The sequence below is a fragment of the Pseudonaja textilis genome, chromosome 1 (genome assembly GCF_049901715.1).
Source record: "Pseudonaja textilis isolate UNSWEBS1 chromosome 1, rPseTex1.2, whole genome shotgun sequence".
Classification (NCBI taxonomy): Eukaryota; Metazoa; Chordata; class Lepidosauria; order Squamata; family Elapidae; genus Pseudonaja; species Pseudonaja textilis.
This window is the reverse complement of record NC_141990.1, coordinates 264,165,063-264,191,193: the sequence shown is the minus strand read 5'-3', so window position 1 is coordinate 264,191,193 and position 26,131 is coordinate 264,165,063. Positions and strand designations below refer to the sequence as shown.

At 40.4% G+C, this 26,131-nt stretch overlaps 1 protein-coding gene across 19 annotated transcripts in view; it reads right to left on the bottom strand.

The window, feature by feature from the left end:
* NR1H3 (nuclear receptor subfamily 1 group H member 3) overlaps positions 1–26,131 on the bottom strand; it is a 39,384-nt gene that overhangs the window by 5,828 nt on the left and 7,425 nt on the right. For 5 of the 19 annotated variants that reach the window (XM_026707985.2, XM_026707976.2, XM_026707966.2 and 2 more), the window contains exons 2-6: positions 9,867–10,097; positions 8,121–8,387; positions 5,663–5,871; positions 4,997–5,176; positions 422–521 (exon numbers count right to left, since the gene is read on the bottom strand). In XM_026707985.2, the coding sequence (XP_026563770.1) occupies positions 422–521; positions 4,997–5,176; positions 5,663–5,871; positions 8,121–8,387; positions 9,867–9,981 (871 nt within the window). In that variant the 5' untranslated portion in view covers positions 9,982–10,097. Of the gene's footprint in view, positions 1–421; positions 573–4,996; positions 5,177–5,662; positions 5,872–8,120; positions 8,388–9,866; positions 10,098–10,934; positions 11,073–14,124; positions 14,204–26,076; positions 26,118–26,131 lie in introns of those variants that run through there. The other 14 variants (XM_087921530.1, XM_087921527.1, XM_087921531.1 and 11 more) reach the window with 9 other exon arrangements.

The following is a 26,131-nucleotide window of genomic DNA, read 5'->3' as shown; positions in this document are numbered from 1 at the left end:
AACATAGGAGGTAGGAATATTAAGTGTGCTTTTCACTTTGAATTATATATAAAGTACAAGATAAACACTCTAATAATAATCTACCACATATTTTGAAGTTATGAAGCTATGAAGCTAGATTTTTGCTAGAAGAACTAATTCAATACCCATAATATTCACAAATTTGGATAGTTATTTCATATCCTCCAAAAATGTTCTGGTAGGAAATTATATTATCTCTTCTAACTTTATTTTTTATAGTATTACATGATTTCTACTTCCAAAAGTTTTGCCAAGTCTCAAATTTCAGGTTGAGGATTAAGCCTACAATCTTTCATAAAAGAATTTTGATTTTATTTTTTAGAAAATAAGTTTCCATGATATTAATCCATAAGACAGGGAAAATAAATCTCTTTTATATTCTGGAATGTGCTTAACTCACCAGCCTTGGAAAAATCATCCCGATTGTAACTCAAATCTTTCAAAAAAGTTATGCTTTCAGTTTCTGGATTGTAGCGCCTAGATGTTTCCAACAGCATCACCTTGAATACACAGATACGACACACATACCAAAACCAGTCACAATTATAAATCTGATAATAAAATCAATTAAAAGTGTTATTGCACTCATATAAGCAATGAAATAAATACTTTTTGATAACAAAAATTATCAAAAAGAATTTGTACACTACCTCTAATACATCTGTTTTGCTTTGTTTTTCTTTAATTTATTTAAGTTGTAAACTACACTGAAAGTTCAATATGTACACAAAAATGAGAGACAAAATGATTAAATAAATATGCAACATATAAGAACATTTTTCTTGTCCTCTCCTTTCTCTCCACTCCTTTCTACACTTAAGTTTCTCCTAAGGTTAGGGATTTCTCTGGACTGATGCAGGGACAACTTCATGAGTAAGCGTTCTTTTTATAGAAACTAATTTGAGAAAATTCACTGCTTTCCTTTCATCTCTCTGAAATATGGCTATCTTTCTGAAGAAGGCCTCTTTGATTCTCAAAACACATATTTTGCCCAGATCTGCAAAATACATGTGACAAGAGAAAAGTACCAATCCACCAAAATCCTTTTAGGATCCCAATCAAAATATGTTCCTGTGAACCCCACTAAGTAGACCAGACCTAGAAAACTGCACAAGAAGACTAAAATTATTTTTATTGAGATTGACTATAATAACAGAATCTTGCAAATCTAATTGTGCTGTACCACCTCTCCCTTCTTTTAGATCCAGTAATTAGGGAAGCTTCTGCTTAGGTCACTTCCAAATGTTGTCTTGTTGCTTTGGGCTTAAAACTTGTCTCAGTCCCTTTTGCCTAGATAACAATTCTTGCATATCAAAGTGATTTTCCACACGCTCTACATTTCCATTGACTGGGGTTTCAGGCCAAATCTTCATTCTACTTTCTATGGTCACCTTAACATCAATTGGAATTTGATTAAGATCTAAAGGTTCAGAACCTCTCAAACAGCCAGGTGAATTATTTATTTATGCAGTCAGTCAGTCAGTCAAGTTTGATGCCTTCTGACTCTGAACAACTCTGGACAGCTCACAATATACCAAATAATAAAAATGTAACATAAAAGACAGACATAAAACCAGAAGAACAAGATATTAAAACTAGTAAACTCCAAAATATCCCATTAACTTCTAATATCCATAGGAAAAAGTCTGAGAGCAGAAATGTCCTTACAGCCTTCCAGAATACCAACAGGATGGGGGCCATTCAGATCTCAGGGGAAACATGATAGATGACAGTGTTTAATTTTGGAAACCAGGAGCATGCCAACCTTTTTAGCCAAAATTGGCCAGGCAGATACCATGGAAGATTGATGGCTCTTCTAGTAACTGGGCTCTATGCCATGTATGGCAATATAGATGATAATTAGCACTTTGAATCACATGGAAGTAATCTGGCAACCAATGCCATTTGCACAGCAGAGATGTCACTTGGGTATACTGAGGCATGCCAACAATTGCCATAAAGGATTGAGCTGACGTTTAAATCCTGCTTTCTAAAATACTCCCTATTTTGGAAAGCTAACATCAGAAAACTTTAACTTAAAACTAATAGTTTGCTCATTAGGCATGTGACTTTTAAAATGCTTTTTGATCCCAAAATTCCTCATCAAGCATTAATAAAAAAATAAAAAGTTTATCTCTTTTGTTATTAGATGATACAAAAGGAAACTGTACATATACTGTTGTGTACACTGGTTTATTTATTTATTTATTTGATTTCTATAGTTGCCCATCTCACAAGTGATTTTAGGTGGAATACATTATAAAAACAATTTTTAAAATGTAAATTAAATGTACATGGTCCCAAGTAATACTATTGCTGTAGATGTTAACAAAGCCAAAAAACCAGAGCCCTCAGTGTACTCAGGGCCCCAAGCCCCAGACATATAACCAGGTCTTTACAGCTTTATGAAATGCCAACAGAGTCAGGTTTATCTGAATCTCTGAAAGGAGAATGTTCCAGAGGTCAAAGGCTTCAGCAGAAAAGACATGTCTCCTAGTCCCTCCAACCGACTTTCCTTGGCTGATTCCTAATACACCCAACTTGCCAGATGGAATTGGACCAATAGCAATGACTGGGATAAGATAATCCTTGAGATAACTCAAGTGATCAATACGATAACTAACAGCTTGAATTGTAGAGAAGCATGGGGGTAACCAATGAAACTCACAAAGCAATGGTGTTACATAGGTCAAATATCTGTCACCATTTATTACCTGTTTAGACAAATTAAGCATCAGTTGAAGTTTCGAAATGTTGTTCAAGGACAGCCCCATAAAGAGCACATTGAATTAATCAATGAGGTCACAAGGCATGAATGACTGTAAACAAAGTCACCACTCCACAAATGGGCACAACTAGTACACAATGTTAAAGTGTGCAAAGACCCTCCTGACTACAGATACCTCCTGCTCCTCTAGAAGTAGGGGAGGGATTCAACCAGTTCAGTTACAATTCCAGGTAGTTCGGAGAACTGGTAAAACGGGCCCCTGGCTGGCCCCACCCACTTCTCTGCTCCCTGCCCAGTTAGTCCTTATTGCACATGCGCAACATCGTGCGCATGCACAATTGCTGATTGCATTCTTCCCCCTCTTGCCCTACCCCTCCTAATCTTGGCCATGTACCATCACTGCCTGCAGTCTGCCTTTGTCCGCCCGCCCGCCTGCCCGCCATCGATGTTTGCCTTCCACCATGATCTCCCTAGGTGAGTGAGGCTCTGCAAGCCCCAGTTGCCTAGGTGCCACTGCTGCTGCCAGTCCCAGCTAAGTCCTGACTCCTGGGCCAACATAGGCTGCCATCACTGTGCTACCGCTGCCACCCTTGCCACCAGAAGCCCTGGTTAAGTCCTGACTCCCGGGCTGGCCTAGGCTGCCACTGCCATGCCGCCACTGCCCTCAGCGCCCGTGGCCTAGCTAGCTGTCCCCCCCACCATCCCTCTCTGGCTTGCTTCGCTACCAGCACCATGGCTCCATCCCATGCAGCACTTGCAGCCTAGCAAGCTTCCCCCCACAATCGTCCCTGTCTGGTTTGCTTAACTGCAGGATGGGCTGGCTCACCTTTCCTGCAGCTCACCTCTCCTGCAGCTCCTGGGGTGGGTGAGGCTGCAGTGCATGCCTTGCTTGAATTTCCCAGCCCTTTCCCCAAAAGAGGGAGGGGAAGAAGTCCCACCCGCAGCCCCTTTGTTGGACCCGGAAGCCTTGCCTGCTGGCTTTTCTGGGCAACGTGGGACTAGGTATGAACGGATAATCATGTCCAGTCCCTGGGACTCTGGGAGATTGGCCAGGAAGAACCCTCGTCATGAGCAACCATGCTGGGGAGTACTTTGTTGGGTGTGTGTGTGTGTGTGTGTGTGTGTGTGTGTGTGTTATTTCAGGTGGGTCTCCTAGCTTTAGAAGGAGAGAGGGAAGGAGGAAGGAAAGGGATAGAGAAAGAAAGAGAGAGAGGGAAAGAGAAAGAGAGAGAGAAAAAGAGAAAGAAAAAGAGAAGGAAGAGACAAAGAAAAAGTAAAGAAAGAAAAAGGGACAGAGAAAGTAAGAAAAAGAAGAGAAAGGAAGAAAATGGATAGACAAAGAAAGGGGGATGGAAGGAAGGGACAGAAAGAAAGAAAGAAAGAAAGAAAGAAAGAAAGAAAAAGAAAGAAAGAAAGAAAGAAAGAAAGAAAGAAAGGGGGAGGGAGGGAGGAGAAAGTGAATGGGATATATGGAGGGGAGGGAGAGAAAGAAAGAAAAAGAGGGAAAGAGAGAGAAAAAGAATGAGTGAGAAAGAGGGAAAAGAGAGAGAGAGAGAGAGAAGGAAGAGACAAAGAAAAGAAAGAGAAAAGGGAAAGAAAGAAAAAGGGAGAGAGAAAGGAAGAGAAAGAAAAGGGATAGACAAAGAAAGGAGGAGATGGAAAGAAGGGTTTGACAATGGGAAAGAAAGGAAGGAAGGGAGGGAGGGAGGGAGGGGAAAGTGAATGAGATATATGGATGAATAGATAGATACATGGAAGGAGGGAGGGAGGGAAGGAGAGAGAAAAAAAGGAGAGGAAGGGAGGACACAAACCCTGGCTTCAGAAGACTCTTTGAAACAGCACAGCAATCTAGGGCTGGCCTGCAAGAGATCTCGGAGGTCATCTTCTCCAGCAGGGTTAGAAGGGAATGTGTGTGTGCGTATGCGTATGTGTGCATGGCTGTCGAAACTCCAAAAACAGTAGCTCTGGGGAGGTCAGTCATAAATTAGAACACTTGCTAAGCAACCGGCCATTAAGCAAGGATCACTTGTATTTGGTTTGCCAATCACCTGTCACTCCCACCCAGTCACACGACCAAGCCACACCCAGTCGGTCACGTGACCACCAAGCCATGCCCACCTGGTCGTGTGACCACCAAACCACGCCCAGCCAGTCACATGACCACCAAGCCACGCCCACAGAGCCAGTTGTTAAACAATTTGATCCCACCGCTGAGTAGGAGCCATGGAAAAATGGAAGAGTACTTACTTCTATTGTAGAAGTCTTCAAAAGAGCAATTTGGTCTTCTCTAGTGAGTTCCAAGAAACCTGGCAACTGTTTGGCAAAGTCCACAATTTCCTGCACAGAAATGATGGCAAGCTCTGTGAAATGAGCAAAGCGCTGTTGTCGTGCTTCACGATGAAGAGGATCTGAAATCTGAGGCCATGGCTGCAATTAAATAGCAAAGAGGGAAAGAAGACTTTAATGAGAGTAAAAATTAAAAACAGGAAGTCCGCTGAAATTAGTATTCCCAGTCTCACAATTATCTCATAGCTCTCATACAAGTTTGATCTAAAAAAAAGTAATATTATATGTGGTTAATATGTTATACAACCCCTCCAGAACATGTTACACAATCCTTTGACACTAGGGATTTGGAATCATTCCGCTTCAAAACAAGCAAGTTTCCATCAACTATTCTTCCAGCTCTTTGACCGCAGCAACTGAAAGGTAAAAGCAATGTCCTCTCACTCTATTATACAGACCTCCTTGGGCCTCTGGAGACTATTACAACATGAATGCAGTGTCTATTAAGTATGAGGTATTATTCTGTAAGTTAACCATTCGCTATACAAAATCAAAAGAAATCTTTAGTGAAGGTCAGTGTGTGTCTTCTTTCTTCTATTTAACAGCCCACAAAAATTGTGCTTTTACCGTCACTTTGAGCCTATCTGTGAAAGACCGTTGATTACATTGCTGTTGAGCTGCAACAAGTTTTTCTATCATAACCAGCTGCTCTGGTGTCATTTTGGGAGAGATGCTTGGGGGAGATGGTGGGTTCTGACGCACAGCTATCATCCGGGCTTGATCATCTTCCTGCTTCTTAAGTTTCTTCAGCTGGATTTGCTCTTCGGAGAGAACACCTAAATGTAGAGCACAGGACAGATAGGAATCAATGATACCATGGCTACCAACCAGCTTACAGTACATAATCACTTTTGCAAAAGCCTTAAAATCAACTCTGTCCAGGACTACTGAACATAATTGAACTGAACATAATTTGCAGTGAGAAACCCAGACCCAAAAATAGGAAAAAGGAGACGACAAATATATCTCTTAAAGGAAAGAGAAAATATATCCTTTCAAACCAGAATATGCCCAAGTGGCAAAGAAAAATAATTTGGTCAAACACGTAAAACAAAGTGTCAGGATTCTGATAATAAACTGATTAGCAAACAGAAAGCATTCTACATTCTAGACTGGCATTTTATAATAACCTTATCAATTTAAATAAGAACTAAAAGGACAAAAATGAAAATTATTAAAGTCATATATGCATATATTGACTTTAAGAAGAGTAATGAAAGATTGTAAAGATGCTGCATAGAGATTCCAGATACTTAGGAATATGGTTATATTTATATTTGCCTATCATAAGTTTGTATACATTGAGAAACATGTTTGAAGGAATAATATTTTATGATTTGGGAGAAGACGCTATCATATAGCTCCATTCTGGTGAAAAGATCATGAATTACTAAATTGGTCTAAGATCTAAAATATAAGAAAAGTATGAAATGGAACTTGTACAGGAGCCATTTCATTTGCCCAACATAGAAAGCTAACTCTAGGATGGTTTGAACTGTTAAACTCTAATGTAAAAACTTCTAGTGATTTGTTTATGTGGATATAACTTTTTTCTGTTCAATTGTGTCCCATTCTTGGAGACTGCCTGGACAAGTCCTTTCTTGCAAGGTTTTTCAAAAGTGGTTTGCCATTGCCTTCTTTGTAGGGCTGAGAGAAAATGACTGGCCCAAGATCACCCAGCTGGCTTTGTGCCCAAGGCAGCATTAGAATTCACAATCTCCTAGTTTCTAGCCTGATGCCTTAACCATTACACCAAACTGGCTCTCAAATATAATATATTAGCCTATTTTGTTACCCTATTTATTAGGTTGATCCGTATTATCCTATAATAGATTTGTACTTTAATTTTAAAAATGATTTTTTTCTTAAGAGAAATACAGTGAGAATCCAGTTTCTTAATGTACACCAAATTATAAATTGGTAGTAAGCAACTGGCTTAGCTAAAATACAATCACATTATCATATTTTTAAATGCACGGTAGTCACTCAAACAACTGTGGTCATTGGATGGAGCTATGCCATATCTGGTTCTTTTTTTTAAAGAAGGGCTGTCTTTTGCAGATTCTGTTTTCCAAAATTTGTAATATTTTGTATTGTCTAAGAACAGTGTTAGCATTAGATCATGTGATTGGCAGAATGTGTTTGTGAAGAAAAATGCTGTGAAGTGGCAGCTACCATTTAAAGTCTGTTATTACATTGAACCTCAACTGTTTTACCATTTAGTAACAGGGAGCAATACCTGGCATTTCGGAAGCTGTTGTACTTTACATGCATACTTAATAGCTACCTGACAAAGAGAATAATTTGGAATTGTTTTTTCCATACTGAGCCTAGACAGAAGGAAACATTTAGGAAATCTCTCTGGTAAATTAAAATATGGATTTTAAGCAAATATCCAGTCCTCCTATCACAGGAGTATAAAGGATTAGGATAGTAGCAATATAAAATGTGTTCCTATATTCAGTGAAAAAATGAATTACTTTTTAGAACAGCAAACAAACAAAAGCATACCATAATTGAAAAAAAAAGCCCTAACAAACAGCAGCTTGAACATTGTCCCAACCTAACCTGAGATAAACAGTTTAGGTCAGTGGTAGTCAACCTGGTCCCTACCACCCACTAGTGGGCATTCCAGCTTTCATGGTGGGCAGTAGGGGTTTTGTCCCCTACTTTATAAATCACCATTACTGTCGAACCGGTGGGCAGTTAGAAAATTTTACTACTAACAGAGATACAAAAGTGGGCGGTACATATAAAAAGGTTGACTACCCCTGGTTTAGGTATTAATGGTCTTAAATATTTTGAATATTGTAAAAATTCAAATAAAAATAATTTTAATAATTTAATTTATGCATATTTTTTTCAAACTGCTTGCTTTAATATATTATTTTGTTAGGTGATTGAGGTTCTATGACAAAGAGAGTACTGGCAGCTTTATTATGAAATATAGCTAAAAGAAAACATTTTGGTCTCTAAAAGCAGTATCTCCAGAATGATCCTTGATAGCCCCACACTAGGTACTTACATTGCTCTCGCATGCCTGCTTCATAGCACTTGCGTAACCGACACTCCTGACATTTCCGGCGCATGTACGTATCCATCTCACATCTGCCACTGTTCTTGCAGATATATTGGGCCCCTTTGATCACACTGCGTCGGAAAAAACCTTTGCAGCCCTCGCAACTCAGGACATTGTAATGGAAGCCAGAGGCTTTGTCCCCGCATACACTGCACACCTCATTTCCTAGCATCTTGGGGGCTGGCCCTTTCTTCCTTTTCAGGGGAGGGTTTTCTAAAGCAAAGAAAAGGGATGAAAGGAAAGACTCTGAAATTAGATCTGAAAATGAGAGAAGAGCTTCCTCGTGATGTATACATGCTAACAGTTTTTTCATACATAACATGCTGACCTTGGAGAAACCTGAAATGTTACATGTAGGTGGAATCAAAGAACATAAGGGCCTGTGGTGAAGGAAGGCCTCCTCTGGATATACTATTCTAATAATATTTACCCAATGGTGTTCAATGCATTTGTAGGGCCATGGGACTATAATGCAGATTATTCAATTAGTATTAAGAACAAGAATTATATCATCTTAGAATGTATAGGAATAATCAGGGGTAAGAATTCTGTACCTTCAAATACAAAGCTAGAATACTGCATAAAAGCTGGGCAATATATGTAGTTAAACAAGCAATTCTCCTTTCTGTTTATATATCTATTTAAAAATAATTAGCAGCTATTAGACTCTGAGAAGACCTGGAAATAGAAAATATCCTAGAGCAGGGGTGTCAAACTTGTGGCCCGCGGGCCAGATGCATCACATGCTGGCCCGCCCCCGTTTTAGCGAAGGGGGGAAGTTGCGATATATCATGTGACGACAACATGATGACACGAGTTTGACACCCCTGTCCTAGAGTGTTTCACATATAAAGGTAACATACACAGAGAATGGGTAACTAAAGAAAATATTAGCTCTCAAAACTGGTTGTCCTGATCTCTCTGTATAATAATGGTATGTGGGAATGACCTTGGGAAATGGAGAAGAGAGGCTGCCTAGGAGCAGTCAGATAAGAGAAGCTGCATCAGAGTGGACAAAGTGCCTCAAAAGGGATATTCCCTTAGGTTTTAGGCTCTAAAGAAGGCAGCAGGGGATCTATACTTTCAGACTTGCATGATTCTGTTAATAGCCTTACAATAAAATAGAATTAGCCTGTATTGGTCTTCCTCCTTGGGGATTTTGAAAGCAAAGTCCAACATACTTTTCATTTACATTTTACAATTTCTTGAGTCAGCTTCATAAACTTTTGAAATCATAAATTATCCAGACTATTCACTGTAAGCAGATGACTAGTGTTCATACCAGAAACAGAAATGTTTCTTTTCAACATTTTTCAAAACTCAGAAAAACCAAGCCAAACATAACCACCCTTGTAAACTTTTTAGATCTTCTCATGAATTTCTTTCCCCCTGCATTTCTTCCCAGGGTTTTCTTTTACCTTTTTTCAAAGCTAGACCCCAAAATTATTCCACATTCAATATCCATACCATATTCCGTAGTTATTGTTATACCTGTTGTCCTATAATGTATTGCTTGAAGGGAGATTGTTTTGTTTTAATGTCCAGAAATTATTTTAAAATTTCATAAAATCCAATTCTTGTACTACCTAGAATTCTACCACATTGGTCTATCACACGATTTGATTTAACACAGAGATAATTTCATACTGCATTCTGAACATATGAATTAAAAGAAGAATGTAGTCTTCTTACCTATAGGTTCAGAGGGAATCTCTGAATTCTGGAAAAGTGCAAATACTTTTTCCTCCATGTTAAAAACACTTGTCTTCTTCCCATGGTTCTGTGTGTCAAGCTGAGAGGGACCCATGGTGGCTATTCTACAGGGGCTCACGTTCTTGTAATCTCTAAAACATGTTTATGACCATACTCAGGGTGTTTGCATGCAGTGTTACACTGACTTCACAAAATGGAGAAAAACAAAAGCTATAATAAAAGAAAAACATAATTCCCGAAGTTAATGGAAGTCTTCTGTTTTCATACTACCACCCACAACAGTATCCACCCAGGCAGCTGCTATCTACAATTATTCATCCTCAAAGAATTATAGTTTTTCTCCTTTAACTAGAAAACACTTATTTTCAATAAAATTCAATTTTAGAATATATATTTAGAAATTTAATCATCATTTTTATCAATAATATAATAGTTATAATAGAAATAGTGTTTTAATTATTTGTTGGTTTTCAGCCAATTTTTCATACAGCAGCTCAAGTGGGTGTACATAGTGCTCTGTCCTAGCTTGTCCAGGACTGTCAAAACCAGATTATCTTAAGTAGCATTCTCCAACTTGGTACCCTCCAAATGTGCTGTGCTGTACTGATGGGTAACATTGGAAATTGTATTTCCAGCAGATCTGAAGGATATCAGTTTGGGAAAGTTGGATTAAAAGTGAAGAAACCAATCAAATATCCCACAAAAGCATTTTCACTTTTAATTCCTGTATCTATTTTTCATTACTTGTCTATCTCCAAAAATATACTTCTTTAGGCAGATCAGAAACCTAAGTCAGAAAACAGTAAAACTTTAAAACTATTACAAACATTAAAAACAATCCAAAACTAAGGCACTTCCTGCCAAAAAACATAAAGGTTCTGAAATTCGGGAGGGAGGAAGGAAGGAAACAGCCTAGTTGCCTGAAAGCTTATAGCTCTTTCTTTATTCATTATAACTTCAGCAGAGTTCCAGGTTCAGCTATTCTCAGTAAAGCATAGTGCCCTAATTACCATTTTTAGGATCTTAGAAGCAGTGAAAGGCATTCACCTGGTTTGCAGCAGTGTGTCTGATTGTAGTGGTCTCTTTACACGCTAAACTAAAACCTCACTATGGTAATTTCCATTCTAGCAAAACTCTGATTTAATGAAAAGTTACAGTATACCTCAATAGAAAACCTACTTCAGAGAAAATCTGCTGAATGGTTATGTGATATATATTTAACCAAACTTCCTTATTTAAAAAAACCCAAAGAGGATCTAGATATATTAAAAGGGGAAAAGATTGACTTGCTCCACCTAAATTTCTGAAAAAAATTCAATTTTGGTCTTTTGCTGCTGTCAGCTCAGTAGTTAAGCAATACTGCTGGAAAATAGTACTAAAGGGGAGAATGTGCCAGGAAACAGGGTGTATTACCAGACAGCTGGAGCCAAAGAATAGGATATGGATGCTTGACTAAGGGAATTTCAAAATTGACATGTCATCACGTGCAGAGGCCAAAGCAGGCCCCCAAAGTGAAACTTGTTACTTAGCACAGTTTTTGACTTGGAAAAAGTGATGTCGGCATTTAGAACTGTGGAAGTTGTAGTGCATCTCTGAAGAAAACAAACAACAGTCAGAAGTGAGCATCACTCTTCTCTGTTCCCTTGCAATGAACTTGATAACTTGTTGATCAGTTTCCTCTTTAAAATGCTTCTAAATTCCATTGTAAGTGCCTGCAATAACCAGGTACTCTCATTTGTGTGTTTACTTCCCAGTCACCTTGCCTGGCTCTTTCTTGGTTCATTCATTGCTATATCATAGGCCTTAAATACCTGAATGAAAAAATAATTCTATATTGTTAATTATTCAATTAAATAAAAACAATATTTTTCCTACTGCAATACCCAACCATTTATTACATCTTTTTATCATCATATAGAGCAGTGGTGGCAGACCTATGGCATATGTGACACAGGTAACACACACAGCCCTCTCTGTGGGTACATGCGCCGTCGCCCTAGCTCAGCTCTGCCACACATACATGCGCGTCTCTCACTCGCCAGCTGGTCTCCGCCATGCATGCGTAGAGTGCATGCTCAGAGGTGAGCATTGCATTTTGGGTATGCGCGCTTGCTTTTGGCGCTCGGTACCAAAGAGGTTCGCCATCACTGATACAGAGCAATCATGTCTGATTTTGTTTTCCTTTACTGAGATGCAGATACACTTAAGTATCAATTTCACTGTCAATTAGATAATGAATAAGAGCTCAATTATTATCAAGATGCATGTTGCATACTGTAGATCCATTCTAACACTATTCCCCACTTTTCTCAAGCTGCAGAGAAAATGATGTATATGGGGGGGAAACAAATCTGGGAGGAGTGAAGGAGAACTTAATAATTTGGAGATAAGTAATCAAGCTCAACATTTTCATGATGCTCCTGGAACTAAAAATAACCCCTTCCATTGCCTCTTCCAGTTATAAACTGTACCACTGTACCACTAGCAATACAGTTGTCAAAAAAGTACATTTGCAGCTTCTCAAAGTTACAAACACATACTTGATGCATGAAGCAAACTCCCAAATTCCTGCTGAAATCAGAAACACAATCTTTAAGGTCATATGTTATGTCTTTGGTCATCACTCTTTTCACCTCTCTCACACACACATTAAATATAGGCCCTGGCCACAAAAACATGGTCAGCTCCTGATCTTTCTTGAAAGACTACAGACTCTTAAGAGAAACACACAAGTAGACCAATCACATATATATGATTGGAGGTGAGCTATATGCCTTTGGCTGATTTGTTCACTGGGATGCTATGTACTGTGTTTGTGTGCTGCAACAGTTTAACAAAAGATAGCACTGAAGACATTTTTAAAATATCACATACTAGTTTTATGGATAAGCAATTTCAGGCAATTTCTCTAGTAAAAAGTGCCCAATTAGGAATGTTCATGACTACAGTAAACTTTGAAATCAAAGACCGTATTGTGTTAAAAATATAAGAGATCATTATAGCGTGAAATATTTTCAAAGGAAGAATGTATGTTAGAGAATTAACAAAACTAAAGGAAATCTGCAGTGATGCTTCAATGGGAAACATGTCAATGAAGTCAGAATAATCTTCATCTTCAAATTATTTGTTTTCTTATATCATAATCAGAAACCAATTCCCAATGCTTGAAATATAATTATAACCACGAAAGCAAAAATATAAAACAATCAACATAGGTACCAACTTCCTAATCTCAATTATAGAGACAATTCAATCTTAAAGGACCTAAAGAAAAGGTTTATTTTCACAGCCTTTTGAAATGATGCTGGGGTAGGTGACACCTGAATCTTCTGACTCTTATCTCTCTCACACATGCATGTGTAAAAACTTAAAGATTCATACTCAAGATAAGCACACAGAATAGGACTATTCTACATGCTTAAGGCTGTCTTGGAGAGAAGATTCATGCTGTTTATGCTCTTCCACTCATTGATACAGGGATTGAATGCATAAGATATCCAGCATATGGTGATGATTGGCTAGTGCCCAAATAAATTAAAATTAGACTGGACTTATGGAATCAACATTTGAAGCACCTTTTCATGTATTATTAATAAATCCAGAGTTTTGCTGCTATGCTCTGGGACGTTTAAGAAATTCAGAATCTGAAAATAGTTGGAAAGCTCTTAAGACCATTGGAAACAAATTGTTATAATAAAATATTATAACAATTTCTTTTGACATAAATTTGTAGGTTTTGAATAGATCATAAGCAAGTTTTCTGGAGATCACTATGATGTAGAAACTACTGTTGCTTATATACAATTATTTTAATCTAATCTAGCATAGATTTTTTTCAACAATCAAAAATTAAAGACTGTTTTAAGATTTCAAATGTTTGCAAGATATTTAAGTCCTCTTTTATACATTTTGTATCAAGTGATAGATAAACCAGGATCCATCATATTCCTCAATTTAATTAAAAGCTATTCAGCAGCAGATCAGCCAGGTCATTTTCTAGAGAATCAAGCAATAAGAGTTCAGAAGCTGGAAGAAAATGATTTTTATCTCATGTCCTATCTCTTATTAAGCACAACCAGAGAGGGTCTTGCTTTCTACAAAATCTAAAATAGAATTTGCTTTAATTATACTGTGAAAATAAATTCCTTAGTGAAAATATTATGAAAAGTTATTAAATGTTTAACTATCAAAGTAAAAGATGAAAAGAAGAGAGGTTTAGAAATAGAATAATGCCTACCAATTTTAAATTCCTTTGTTCCAATGATCCAGTTAATAATATCTATATGCTGGAAACTTGTGTGTTGTCTTGTCGGCTGCTGTTAGTGCCAGTTCCAAATGAAAACAATAGATTAGCCAATCGTTCTTTTTAAAAATGCAATGAGAACAACCCCAAACCCCATGAGGAAGTAAATGTAGGTAAAAGGCTAATGAAAGCATAAAATTCCCTGTGCTGTGGTCACATTCATGTGTCAGTTGAAGCACCAAAGTACTTCCAAGATATGTTGGCACCAGGCTTTACACCCTGCCCTATGTAGAATAAGCTGAACAACTCAGCAAGCATATGTCCTAAGTCCAACTCCTCTTGCTTCTTCAGATATGAAGTGCTGTTATTAAAATAAACCAAATAATTCAAACGATATTCTCCTGTGGCCACACCATTGGCACTCATAAACACAAAGAGACATCTCCCTTGTCTACTAGAAGAGTTCAGCTCTTTCTTCCTGCAACAAGAACTTTAATTTCACTGTTATCATCTCTGTAGATATTTTCCAGTATGTTTATACACACACAAAACTTACACATCTATGATCCATTCCACCCATTACATTTTTAAGCTGTGTGCGTGTGCTTTTTCAAGAATAGCCTCTCCTCTTCTTCTCATCTGTTTTTCTCCCAAGAATTGAAAGATCAAGCTCCACAAAAGCTGTGGAACCACCAACTATCCAATTACATTTTTTGTAATTTATGCATGCAGAACCCTGGAGAATGTTTAGAGTGCTATACATATTCAAGCAACTGGAACAACTGAACAAACCATAATTTAGCTAAAAATAGATAAAATGGATTTGCACAATTCAGCAAACAAAGGGATTAGATAACTATCTTAAAGTTATTCTCCCCTCTTCCAAAGCTGGGAACGATGCCTGTATATATATAGGCAAAATGCATGTGGATGTTAACTCCAAAATGTACTGGACAACCAAATAAAACACTGGTGAAGAATAAGTCCTGGTTCTGGTAAGCATATATGTATCCTACCAGATCATTTTCTGACAAAATGCAAGACAGAATCCAAATATCTAGCTTTTTTTTTAAAAAAATGGCCAATCCTATCCCACTGTGCTCTTTAAAGAGAGAGCACACATTGAGGTGTTTTCTGTAGCTCTTTCTTGTCATCTACCCGTGGTCCAGATACAGTATTTGCAACTTAAATAGGATATGGCCCTTCTATGGTCATCAATCAATGCTGGCTAAGGTTCAGAGCTACAGTAAATCACAACAAGAAGGCACTGGGATGAGTCAGATTTAAAAACATAAATCACAATCTCTCAATTGAAAAATAGTTCATCAATACATTTATGAAGAGTAATAAATGCAATTTCTTTGTAAAGAAATTACAAGGCAAATATTACATAATAGTAGATGAAACCATGCTCACTTTTTTCCCCAAGAGACTGGTGCCAGCATGACTTTTTGCACTGGTCAATTCCTCTTATTTTTGTACCAATCAGCAACATTTTTCATATGCTTCTTAAAAGGTTTATTTACTTCCTCTAAGAGTCTGCCACAGGGAAGCTAAATGTCCTCACAGTATTGTCTCTTAGCTCTTCCTCTTGATCTTGCTAGTGGACTTTTTGCTCATCTGAGATTGTCTTAACCCTCTATACTGATCAGTATTTAGAACACGGGGTCCAATTCTTTCTGGTCTGGGACACACCTGCCTTTTAAGTGCAGTAAATGTAGTAAGGGAAGCCATGACAAAAATGAATTAGTTTTTAATTCCTTTGCATTTCAATATATTGAAACATGTTAAGCAACATTAATAAACAATATCTTCTAATAATGTATTTAATGAGTTCCTCTTCTGTTATCTGAAAATATAAATTGATTGCAACTTTTTGAGTTACTGAACCCAAGACATTTATGCATTGTGTATAGTCTGGAGATGCCGGATTATGCATCTCCAATTAGAATGAGTAATTTGTTTCTCCCTTTTATGATTTAAAAATAAAGTGAATGCATTTTGGGTGAAAGATGAATCTGCACATGAAAGATCTGACATTAAACAACTAGCTGTACGTGTCCCTTGGAAGATGTAATTGTAAAACTTTCACTATTATGAATCCATCCTCTTTCCACTGGCCACTTCCTTTTGTGTATTATTTAATTAATGCATGTGCCTTCCATGCCCGTGGTTTCAGACAGTTCCCAAGACACACATATAATACATAAAATGCTAAAACTATTTAGCATTCTAAGGCAATTCGAACACTAAAACACTTAAGGAGACGACACAATAGATACTGTCAAACCAGTCAGAACTTCCCTTTGCCATACTGTGCATAGGAAATTGTCACTGTGCATAAATAAGGGAATACTGCATTAGGAGAGGGGTGATGTGGCTTTGAAATCTCACTAAACCAGGAAGGCTGTGCATTTTCTCAGTTTATCCTCATAGGAGAAGAATGAAGACCAAAATGACTCTTCTTGTTCCTCATGTAGAAAATTATAAAATTGATTTTTTTTTTCACTCCAGAGTTCATTTATATTTCAAGAGGTCTGTTTCTATTCCTTTATATTATTTCAGATAAATGTAATTATTTTCCAGGAATTATACATAGATTTTCACAACAAAAGGTTGCATGCTAAGGCAGTGTTTCTCAGCCTTGGGAACCTTGGGATGTTTAAGATGTGTTGAAGTCATTTCCCAGAATTCCCAAGCCAGCATACTAGCAAGTCAAACAAAAAAAGAAAATTATAAAAAGAAAAAAGAATTATATTGTATCATCACCAATGAGCTATGATATGTCTCTAGGAAAATCAATCCTCCTTCCTTTGGGAGACATAGCAATCTGACAAAGTCTAAATACAATCAAACTTTATTTCTGAAAAGGAAACAACAAAAAGTAAAAATGCCTATCTAACTTTTAGTAATCCTAAACAAGTCTTTCAATACTGAAGGACAAAAATATAGTGCTGTTAAAATCAAATAGCATTTTTTAAAATAAAAAGACTCTGTTAAGTTTGAGCAATGAGAGGCTGAACCAGAGCATGAGTGCAACAATACTTTATTATAACAATAAAGGGCTGACCGTGCTTGCCACGCCTGGAACGGGCTCGCAGCAATCAGCAACTGGTTGGACCCCGCAGCCTGCTTTTATAGCTGGCTGCTGGAGAGAATCAACCAATGAGGAAAAGGGGAAGAACGCCCACACAAAGTGAGTGGACCTGAGTGAGAACTCCTAGAGTCCTCAGGACATAACACCCCTTCCCCCAGATGCGAACATGCATAGTCCTTGAGGTAGACGGGGGGTTTGTGTTGGCGCCCGGAACGGCGCAGCTCGGGAACATTGTCTGTCCGTTCAGAATCAGTCTGTGACGGTTGAGCCGCAGCGAGTCGCCAACGCGCCTCCGGATTGGGCATCCTCGGGACTCACAGGGCTGGATACTGGGGGCGAGTTCCCGTGGTTGGATCAGGTTGGTCAACTCGGGCGCTGTTGTCCGAGTTCGGGCTGACCGGAACGGCTGTTGGTGCGGCCTGGACGTTGGGAGCGATGAGGCTGAGAGGCGGATGAGGCGGTTCCCTTCGCCTGGTGACCCTGGATTTCTGCTGGCAAGGGTGCTGTGGCGCCTCCGCAGTTGGTCTATGTGCCTCCTCCAGACGCGACCATCCTCCAGCCTGACCCTATACGATCTCGGCCCGGTGATGGCGATGACCTCGCCTGGCATCCATAGTGGGTCCCCAGCGAAATTCCTCGCGAATACAGGCTCCTGTAACATAAAATGTCTAACCCCAAGTGGAAGCGAGGGGAGAGTCAGGGCAGTATTGTGGGTGAAGTCTGTCCAATACAGTCCTCAGGCGCCCGGCCCATCAGGAGCTCTGCTGGGGACTTATTGGTGACTGAACAGGGGGTTGAGTGCTGGCTCATTAGGAAACGTGAGAGTTTGTGGTGCCAGTCATCCCTGCTGAACCTGGCGAGGGCTTCTTTGGTCGTCCTGACGGCTCTTTCCGCCAACCCATTACTGGCAGGGTGAAATGGGGCTGTGAAAATGTGGCGGATGCCCAGGTTGGCAGCAAAACGGCTGAACTCTATTGATGCGAACTGTGGGCCATTATCGGAGACGATGGAGTCGGGTAGTCTGTGCGTAACGAACAGGCGCATTAACACGTTGGTGATTGCTAGTGTGGTGGTCGTGGGATAGCTGTGCTACATCAATCCATTTGGAATAAGCGTCCACGACCACTAGGAACATCTTCCCATGCAAGGGGCCGCCAGATCGATATGGATTCTAGACCAAGGGGCCGCTGGCGCTCTCCCATCTGGTAGGGGTGGCCATGGGGGAGCAGGACGGATTCCTGACAGATGTTGCAGGAACTTACCCAATTGACAATGTCCTCGTCTAGACCCGGCCACCACACGTAGCTGCGTGCTAATGCTTTCATTCTCACGATGCCAGGGTGTCCTTCTGTGCAACGCTCCAGGACTCGGGTACGCAGCGAGGTCGGAATGACCACTCGAGTGCCCCATAGTAGACAACCCTGCAAACTGGACAGCTCCTGCATGCGAGTCTTAAATGGAGTTAATTTGTTATCAACGATGCCACCCGGCCACCCCCTCCTCACCCAGTCGAGCACCTGGGCAGCGTTTGGTCTGCCTTTGGTTTTGGCGGCGATGTCAAGGGCGGTGATGGGCAGGTCCAACTGGGTGATCTCGAAAATGGCGTTGACAGGAGCGGGGTCTTCAGCCGGAGCGGGTAAGGGGCAGCGACTGAGAGCGTCGGCGTGGGACAGTGTTTTGCCGGGCGGTGAATAAGTTTGTAGGAGTAGGCCGCTAGGAAGAGTGTCCACCTTGTCATTCTAGGGGAAAGGACCTGAGGGGTCTGTTTGTCCCGGCCAGTAGGCCCAGGAGGGCTTATGGTCCGTAACCAGTTCGAAAAATGGCCAAAAAGGAATTCGTGAAACTTTTTTCACGGCCGCAACAGCTGCTAGGGCTTCCTTGTCGATCTGGCTGTAATTATGCCCGTGGCCGAGAGCGTCCTTGAGAAAAAGCGATGGGAGCCTCGGCGCCATTGGGAAGTCTGTGACTAAGGACCGCCCCAATTCCAAAAGGGGATGCGTCTGCTGCCAGTACTAAAGGAAGGTTAGGTCGAATTGGATAAGTACCGCCTCTGACGTGAGTAGTGATTTGACGGCGTTAAACGCCTGGTCTTCTTTGTGCCCCAGTGCCACGGTGACTGTTTGTCCAATAATCTGTGAAGGGGTTCGGCTACTGAGGCTTTGTGGGGCAAGAAGGATGCGTAAAAGTTCAGCAGCCCCAAGAAAGCTTGCAGCTCCGTTTTGGAGGTTGGAGTGGGAGCCTCGTGGATTGCCCTGACCTTGGACTCCAGGGGTGAATGCCAGAGGCGTCAATTTTATAACCCAGAAAGTCCACCTGTCTAGTGGCAATGGCGCATTTTTCTTTTTAACTTGAGGCCATGCTGTCTGAACCTCTCTAACACTGCTCGCACTCTCTGGAAGAGTTGGGGTCTGTCCCTGGCCGAGACCAAGATGTCGTCGAAGTAGGGTACACACCAGGGAGGCCCTGTAAAATCCGCTCCATGAGGGACTGAAAAATCCCTGGGGCAACACTACGCCAAATTGGAGACGCTTGCATCGGAAGGCACCCCTGTGAGTGACGATGGTCTGAAGTTCGCTGTTTGGTTATCAACAGGGAACTGCTGATACGCTTGAGACATGTCCAATTTAGCAAAAATACTGCCCGGCTCGAATGTGTGCAATAAGTGCTGAATGACGGGCACAGGGTAGGCGCTAACTTGTAAATATTTATTGATTGTTGTCTTGTAGTCCGAGCAAATTCTCAGGCTACCATCTTTTTGAGGGTGTGACAATGGGCGTCTCCACTTGGCGAAATCTGTTGGCTCAATGACCCCTTGTTTTAATAGTTTATCCAATTCAGCGTCTAGTTTTGGTCGAATAGCAAATGGAACTCTCACGCGGTTTTAGTCTGATTGGGACTGCCTGGGGGTCAACTGTGAATGAGATGGGGGTTCGTTATAACACCCCAGCTCCTCGCTGAACACATCTGCGAAATCAGCGAATAAGGAGTCAGTGTCTAAGGTTGAGACAGCATGGACTCCTGTTAGCCCTAGGCCGAGGTGGGGAAACCAATCGAGCCCCAATAAGGTGGGTAAATTGTCGTTAACTACCACTAGAGGTAGGTGACCTTTAAAAGTTCTAAAACTGACAAAGAACTTGCCTCTGCCGATCACAGGAATGGTCTTCCCTGGTAGTCCTTCAGGCCGAACTCGCATCTTTGAAGCCGGGTGGTGAGATAGGCTGGGGTGGAGTCTCTTGAGGGTGTTCCACGAAATTATTGAGAGTGCTGACCCTGTGTCAAACCTCCATGTGGCACGGTTTACCTTCTAGGAAACGGAGAGAGAAATTTTACTAACAGTGTGGCAAGTACGCTTGGCAAGGCGGTGCGTGCGACAGTTTAATACTTGCCTCTGAGGTCCCGAGTGCGAGGGAGGGAGTCTGTGCAGCGCTTTGGGGGTTTGGCAGACTCGCGATGTGCCCCTTTATGGCAGTTGTTACAGGTGGCTCCTTTAAACTTGCAGGTGGCCTTTGATGCGATCCCCACAGGCTAGGCACAGTGTGATGCTTGGGTGGACCGGTGTTTTCTTGTTTGGCCCCTACCTGCGGCCGTTTGTCGAGGCGAGGCGGTGGACATCGTTTTTAATCGTTGAGGGTTTCCTCTGCTACCACCTCCTCAGAATGGACTGGGAACGATGCTAGCTTGGCGCTTGGGCCCTGTATTTTGGTGGCTGAGTTCGTTGCCAGCCTCGGCTGCCAGGGCCTCCTCGACCGCTTGTGCGAGGTTGAGGTCTTTTTGCTAGAAGGCGCTCTGTAGGTTGAGGTCCTTGACCCCACAAACTAATTGATCGGGAGCATGTCCTCCAGGTATGTTCCAAACCCGCAGTGCAGAGCTGCTGTTCTGAGGGCGCCATATATTGATTGATGGTCTCCTTACTCGATTGCTTCCTCATATGGAAAGTGAACCTCCTGGCGATCTGTGAAGGCCTGGGAGCGTAGTGGTTAGTGAGGATCTCAAGCAACTCGGACCACGGGACATTTTTCAACTCTCTAGGAGCTACGAGTGCTGCGGCAGTATCAGAAACGGCTGGCCCGCAGTAGATTAGGAAGCAGGATTTTTCCGATGCTCTCCCCGCATCCGCCAGGCCGACCGCATCGATGTAATGGTTGAAGCGGTTCTTATACGATTCCACTTCTCTTCGTCTGGTTTGAACGCCGGGAATACTGGGTTGGAACTCATGGTGCTGGGAACGGCTGGGCTACCTGCGGAAAAATCTCTCTGGGGACAACGGCGCTCGTGGGTTGCAAGTGAAATCAGCTCTGAGAGGTTTTTGCTATCCTCTCTTTTCTCTGGGTTAACCACGTTGGCTGTTAGCCGTTGGAGGTGTCTAGATTCGCGCCAGCGTGGGCGTTAGTGACTTACTACAGCGCTGTGCTGTGTCTCTCTTGGTTTGAAATTCAAATGACACCCGCTTGAATTTCGCGCTATACTGAGCGACTGCATGCTCGCAGCGCTTCACTTTCCCGTAGCTGGGCTAACAAGCGGCCAGACGCTTCTTTTGAACCAGACCGCTTTCTCTGGCTGCGGATCAACGTCGCTCTTTTTGTTGGCTGACCGCTCTCTCTGGCTGCGGTCAGCGCTTTCTTGTAGTCGGCCGATCGCTCTCTCTGGGCTGCGGATCGGGTGACTAGTGACTCAGCGGTTGCATGGTGCTTCTGGTAGCCATCCCATCCTCGTACGCCAGTGTTAAGTTTGAGCAATGAGAGGCTGAACCAGAGCATGAGTGCAACAATACTTTATTATAACAATAAAGGGCTGACCGTGCTTGCCACGCCTGGAACGGGCTCGCAGCAATCAGCAACTGGTTGGACCCCGCAGCCTGCTTTTATAGCTGGCTGCTGGAGAGAATCAACCAATGAGGAAAAGGGGAAGAACGCCCACACAAAGTGAGTGGACCTGAGTGAGAACTCCTAGAGTCCTCAGGACATAACAGACTCCATTGAGAAAAATGTATGCAGTAAAACATAGAACTTTGGAAGACCACAGGGCAATGCTAGTGTCCTTCCTGTTGGAGCCACTCTGAGATAAAAAGGTTCCAAGGTGAACAAAAATACATAATGACAGTACTTGTACGAAGACAATCCCTACAGACAATAAATTAAACTTAAACATTAGCCAAATTAAAAATAATCTTACGCAGTATTTCCATCCATTGTTAAACCTATTCTTACAAAAATAGCCTTTTTTCTCAAAACAGTTTTCCTTCTGTATCGGTTTTTCCAGTTTCTTGAGGATTCCAATCAGTTAATTCTGAGGCTTCTGGGAAAGTGGCAGTTCCATTTTTCTTCACAGACTCGGTTCCCAACTTACTGTATGGCTTTGTTTCTCAGAAGTAAAGAGAGAGGGGATTTGGAGGATCTTGCTTGTTGCACTGTGCCAAAATCTGTATGCTTCTGCCCACTAACAGATTATTTTCTATTAGATGAATGGCAGGCAGTAAGGGAGGTTGTGATTTGCATATTGAAAGAAATGACAACACAACTTAATGGAGCCTGACTTTTTTGTATCATTAAAGCAGATGCAATGCATCTTTTTCTACACTTACACAGTTTCTTCGGAAGCTGCCCTCAGTTTTGTGTGCACATAGTCCTTGTTTCAGTGGGGAAAGTGCAGTCTCAACTCTTGGGGACTACTGGGGGCATCCATGTTTTTTTTCTTGGCCATCACATGAAAAATATATGCCACAGCTTCTTACCATCAACATTATGGAAATTAACGTGAAGAAATGAGGCATCTATGTTTAATGGGAAATAGATGTTTGCATCAAATGATATTCATATGATGAATTGGCCTGAGCCAAGCTCTAGAATATCAATTTCATAAGAATAATAATTTAAGATAATTTGGGTGCAAAAGGAATAGAGAACACATACCCCTTAATTTATTTATCCCCAAATGCTAAGCTGCTATAATGCCAAAATAATTACTGTATAAGAATATGAAATTCTTAATCAAGTGAAATAGTATCAAGTGAAATAATATCTTGAGTCCCCACGTGTTTTGGAATATAGCTGCTATTAGCTTCAAATAGCATGGCTAATGTCAGAGCGATAGATTTTGTAGATCAAATGTCCTTTACAGATTAAGATCAGGAAAGATTATCCTAAAAATCATGTAATCTGAATGTAGACACTATGCATTTCTTGTCTTTCAATTTTGCACATTTTCTATAGCTTACAAAATCCTGCTTGTTCTCTATTAACATAATGACGGGAGCATCACAAAAGATGAAAAGCAAATCAACTGCAAGGCAACTTCCAAGTCTTTCCTTGTTGCCTATTGCTTGTGGGTTACTATTTCTCCTCCTTCAGTGCCAAGTCTTTCACCCTCAGCCTCTGTGAGCCACTGACCCACTGACTGGTGAATAGTGCACAGTAGAAAAAAATGGCTATTGTTTTTAGACCCCAGAGGATTAATATTCTTACCTGGCCCCTTAACTGAGAGAATGATTCAATGGATTATTCAGTTATTCTAAATTTCTTTTTCCATTCAAATAGCAGTTGTTTTGAACACAAGATAAATGATATATTTAAGTGTCTGAAGGTCAGTAAAGAGATGACATCAAGGATTTGGCACAATCAACAAGTACCACCTTGAAGTTCCTCATTTAGTGATTGGATTTTGTTATTATCACAAAATTCCTCCATGTTCTGAAATAAGGCTTTCTCAAGTCAAATGCTGGTCAAGACAATACAGTGCTAATCAACTGTGATGTTGGTACTACATGGTTGTAAGTAACAAATGGAACACAAGCAAGTAATTTCTGCCAATGAACTAGCAATTTATTATTTTCACTACCCAAACTCTTTCTTACTCTTGACATGCCTCTACTTTTCCTCTGTATGTTATTATTGCTCTTATCCATTTCTGTGCATCTTTTATTTCCCTCAGTCTTGTTATAGTTCAAATTGTTTGCTATCTGTTATCTGTCAGTCTGTTGGTCTGTCTATCTAATCTAATCTAACCTATCTATATAATTATTTAATAAATGTGTATGCCATCTGACTCCCAACCCCAACTTCAATTAAATTCTTAATCAGCCTTTTTTACGTTTTAATTTTGGAATTGATTCATCCTGAACATATTGCTTTGACTAGCAATTTTCTTTTCCTGCCATTCAAGACTTGTAAATACTATACTGGAGCAGAAGAGTAGGTCATTAAATGCATTCATTACAATAAAACAGAACTCCATTTCATGGAATTTGTAGGAATTGCCTAATGCCAAACCAGACCTTTGATCCATCATAGCTCTGTGAAGTCAACACCTGCACTGATTGGCAGCGATAATATACTAGGGCAGAGAGGGTAGTCGATGAATGAGATGGAGCTCTCAAATGATTCTCAAGTACAGGATTTCAGTCTCCTTCTAGGGTCTGAAAAGAGGGCTTTCTTTCCTCTCTAGCCAACACAACATTGGTGTATATGCATGGTAAAATGAGGACCCAAATTGTTGGGGGCAATAGGCTGACTCTGTAAACCGCTTAAAGAGGGCGGTAAAGCTCTATAAAGCAGTATATAAGTCTAAATGCTATTGCTAAGTGCTATTGCTATTTCTGCACTGGAGGAGAAAGTCTCACAAACATGGCTCAAGTCTTTGACATATCTCACGGCAAGCGATCTTCAGGAGAGAGAAATAGTTCTCCGCCTAGACACTAATGTTCCCCAACAAAGACTTCCAGTACAGAACTGAACCTGGCACATTTTACAAATAAAGTGGTAGCCTTACATTGAGGCACACACTCTAATATAATTTCAAACTCCTTGTGCATACAATAGGAAACTTCTGAACTAACTGCAGCTACAATAGTCCCAAAGATGCTTTTTTCAAGAGGCAACTGGACTTTGTGGTTTTTCTTTGACGATGTTTCACTTCTCATCTAAGAAGCTTCTTGGATGTGAAGCTTCTTGGATGTGAAGCTAAATGTCTTCAAAGAAGAAACGGAAAGTCCAGTTGCCTCTTTAAAAAAGCATCTTGGGACAACCATGACATGGATGACTAAGAATCTCCTTAGATATGCAGCTACAATAATTATTAATCAATGATTAGAAATTGTTTTAAAAGTAGTACTGTGGTACAAAGAACAATCATTTTAAGAACTGTTCCCATGAAGCTATTGAAGTTTAGGTATACTGGCACATCAGGTTCCATAGGGCAAAAACGGCAGGCATCAAACCTCTTTTCCCAGAAACCCTAAACATTATCTTCTGCTTTCTTCTTCCTTTCCTTCTACCATTGTCCTGCCTCTTCAATCTAGCCCATATCTAACATAAATGATTAGTGGATTACCATAGTTGTATATATAGCAGCTACATGGAAGCTATTAATGCATAAAGATGGAAAAACACAGAAATGCCCACAATGGAGGAATGGACCATTAAGATGGTAGAAATTGCTATAATGGCTAAATTGGCTTGTTTGATTAGGGAAAGAACAATAACTACTTTTTATAAAAGGAAACCCTTTATGGAGATTTTGTTTAAAATGGACAAAAATGTATTGGTGATCTCAAGACTTACAGGTTAAAAAGAATTGTTTAGGGGAAGAAAGAAGCCATGATATATAATTTGGGATGGTGGAAAAAGTAGTAATTATGTTTAAAAGTGCTGCATAGAAGCTGTGAATTCACAACTATATATTTGTCTTTTGTCTTTTACGAACTTTTTTGATCATTTCATATCTTTTTCTCTCTTCTATTTTTGTATGCTTCTGTATTTTTTAAATTCTGTATAATATTATTTTTCAATTAAAATTATACATGTAAATAAAATGTTCTCACATTAAAAGCCCAATTTACAAAAATTCATACAAACCTCTTGGCAGACCACAAGATGGTGCTGGTCCACGATAATTACTGGTTACAAGAGA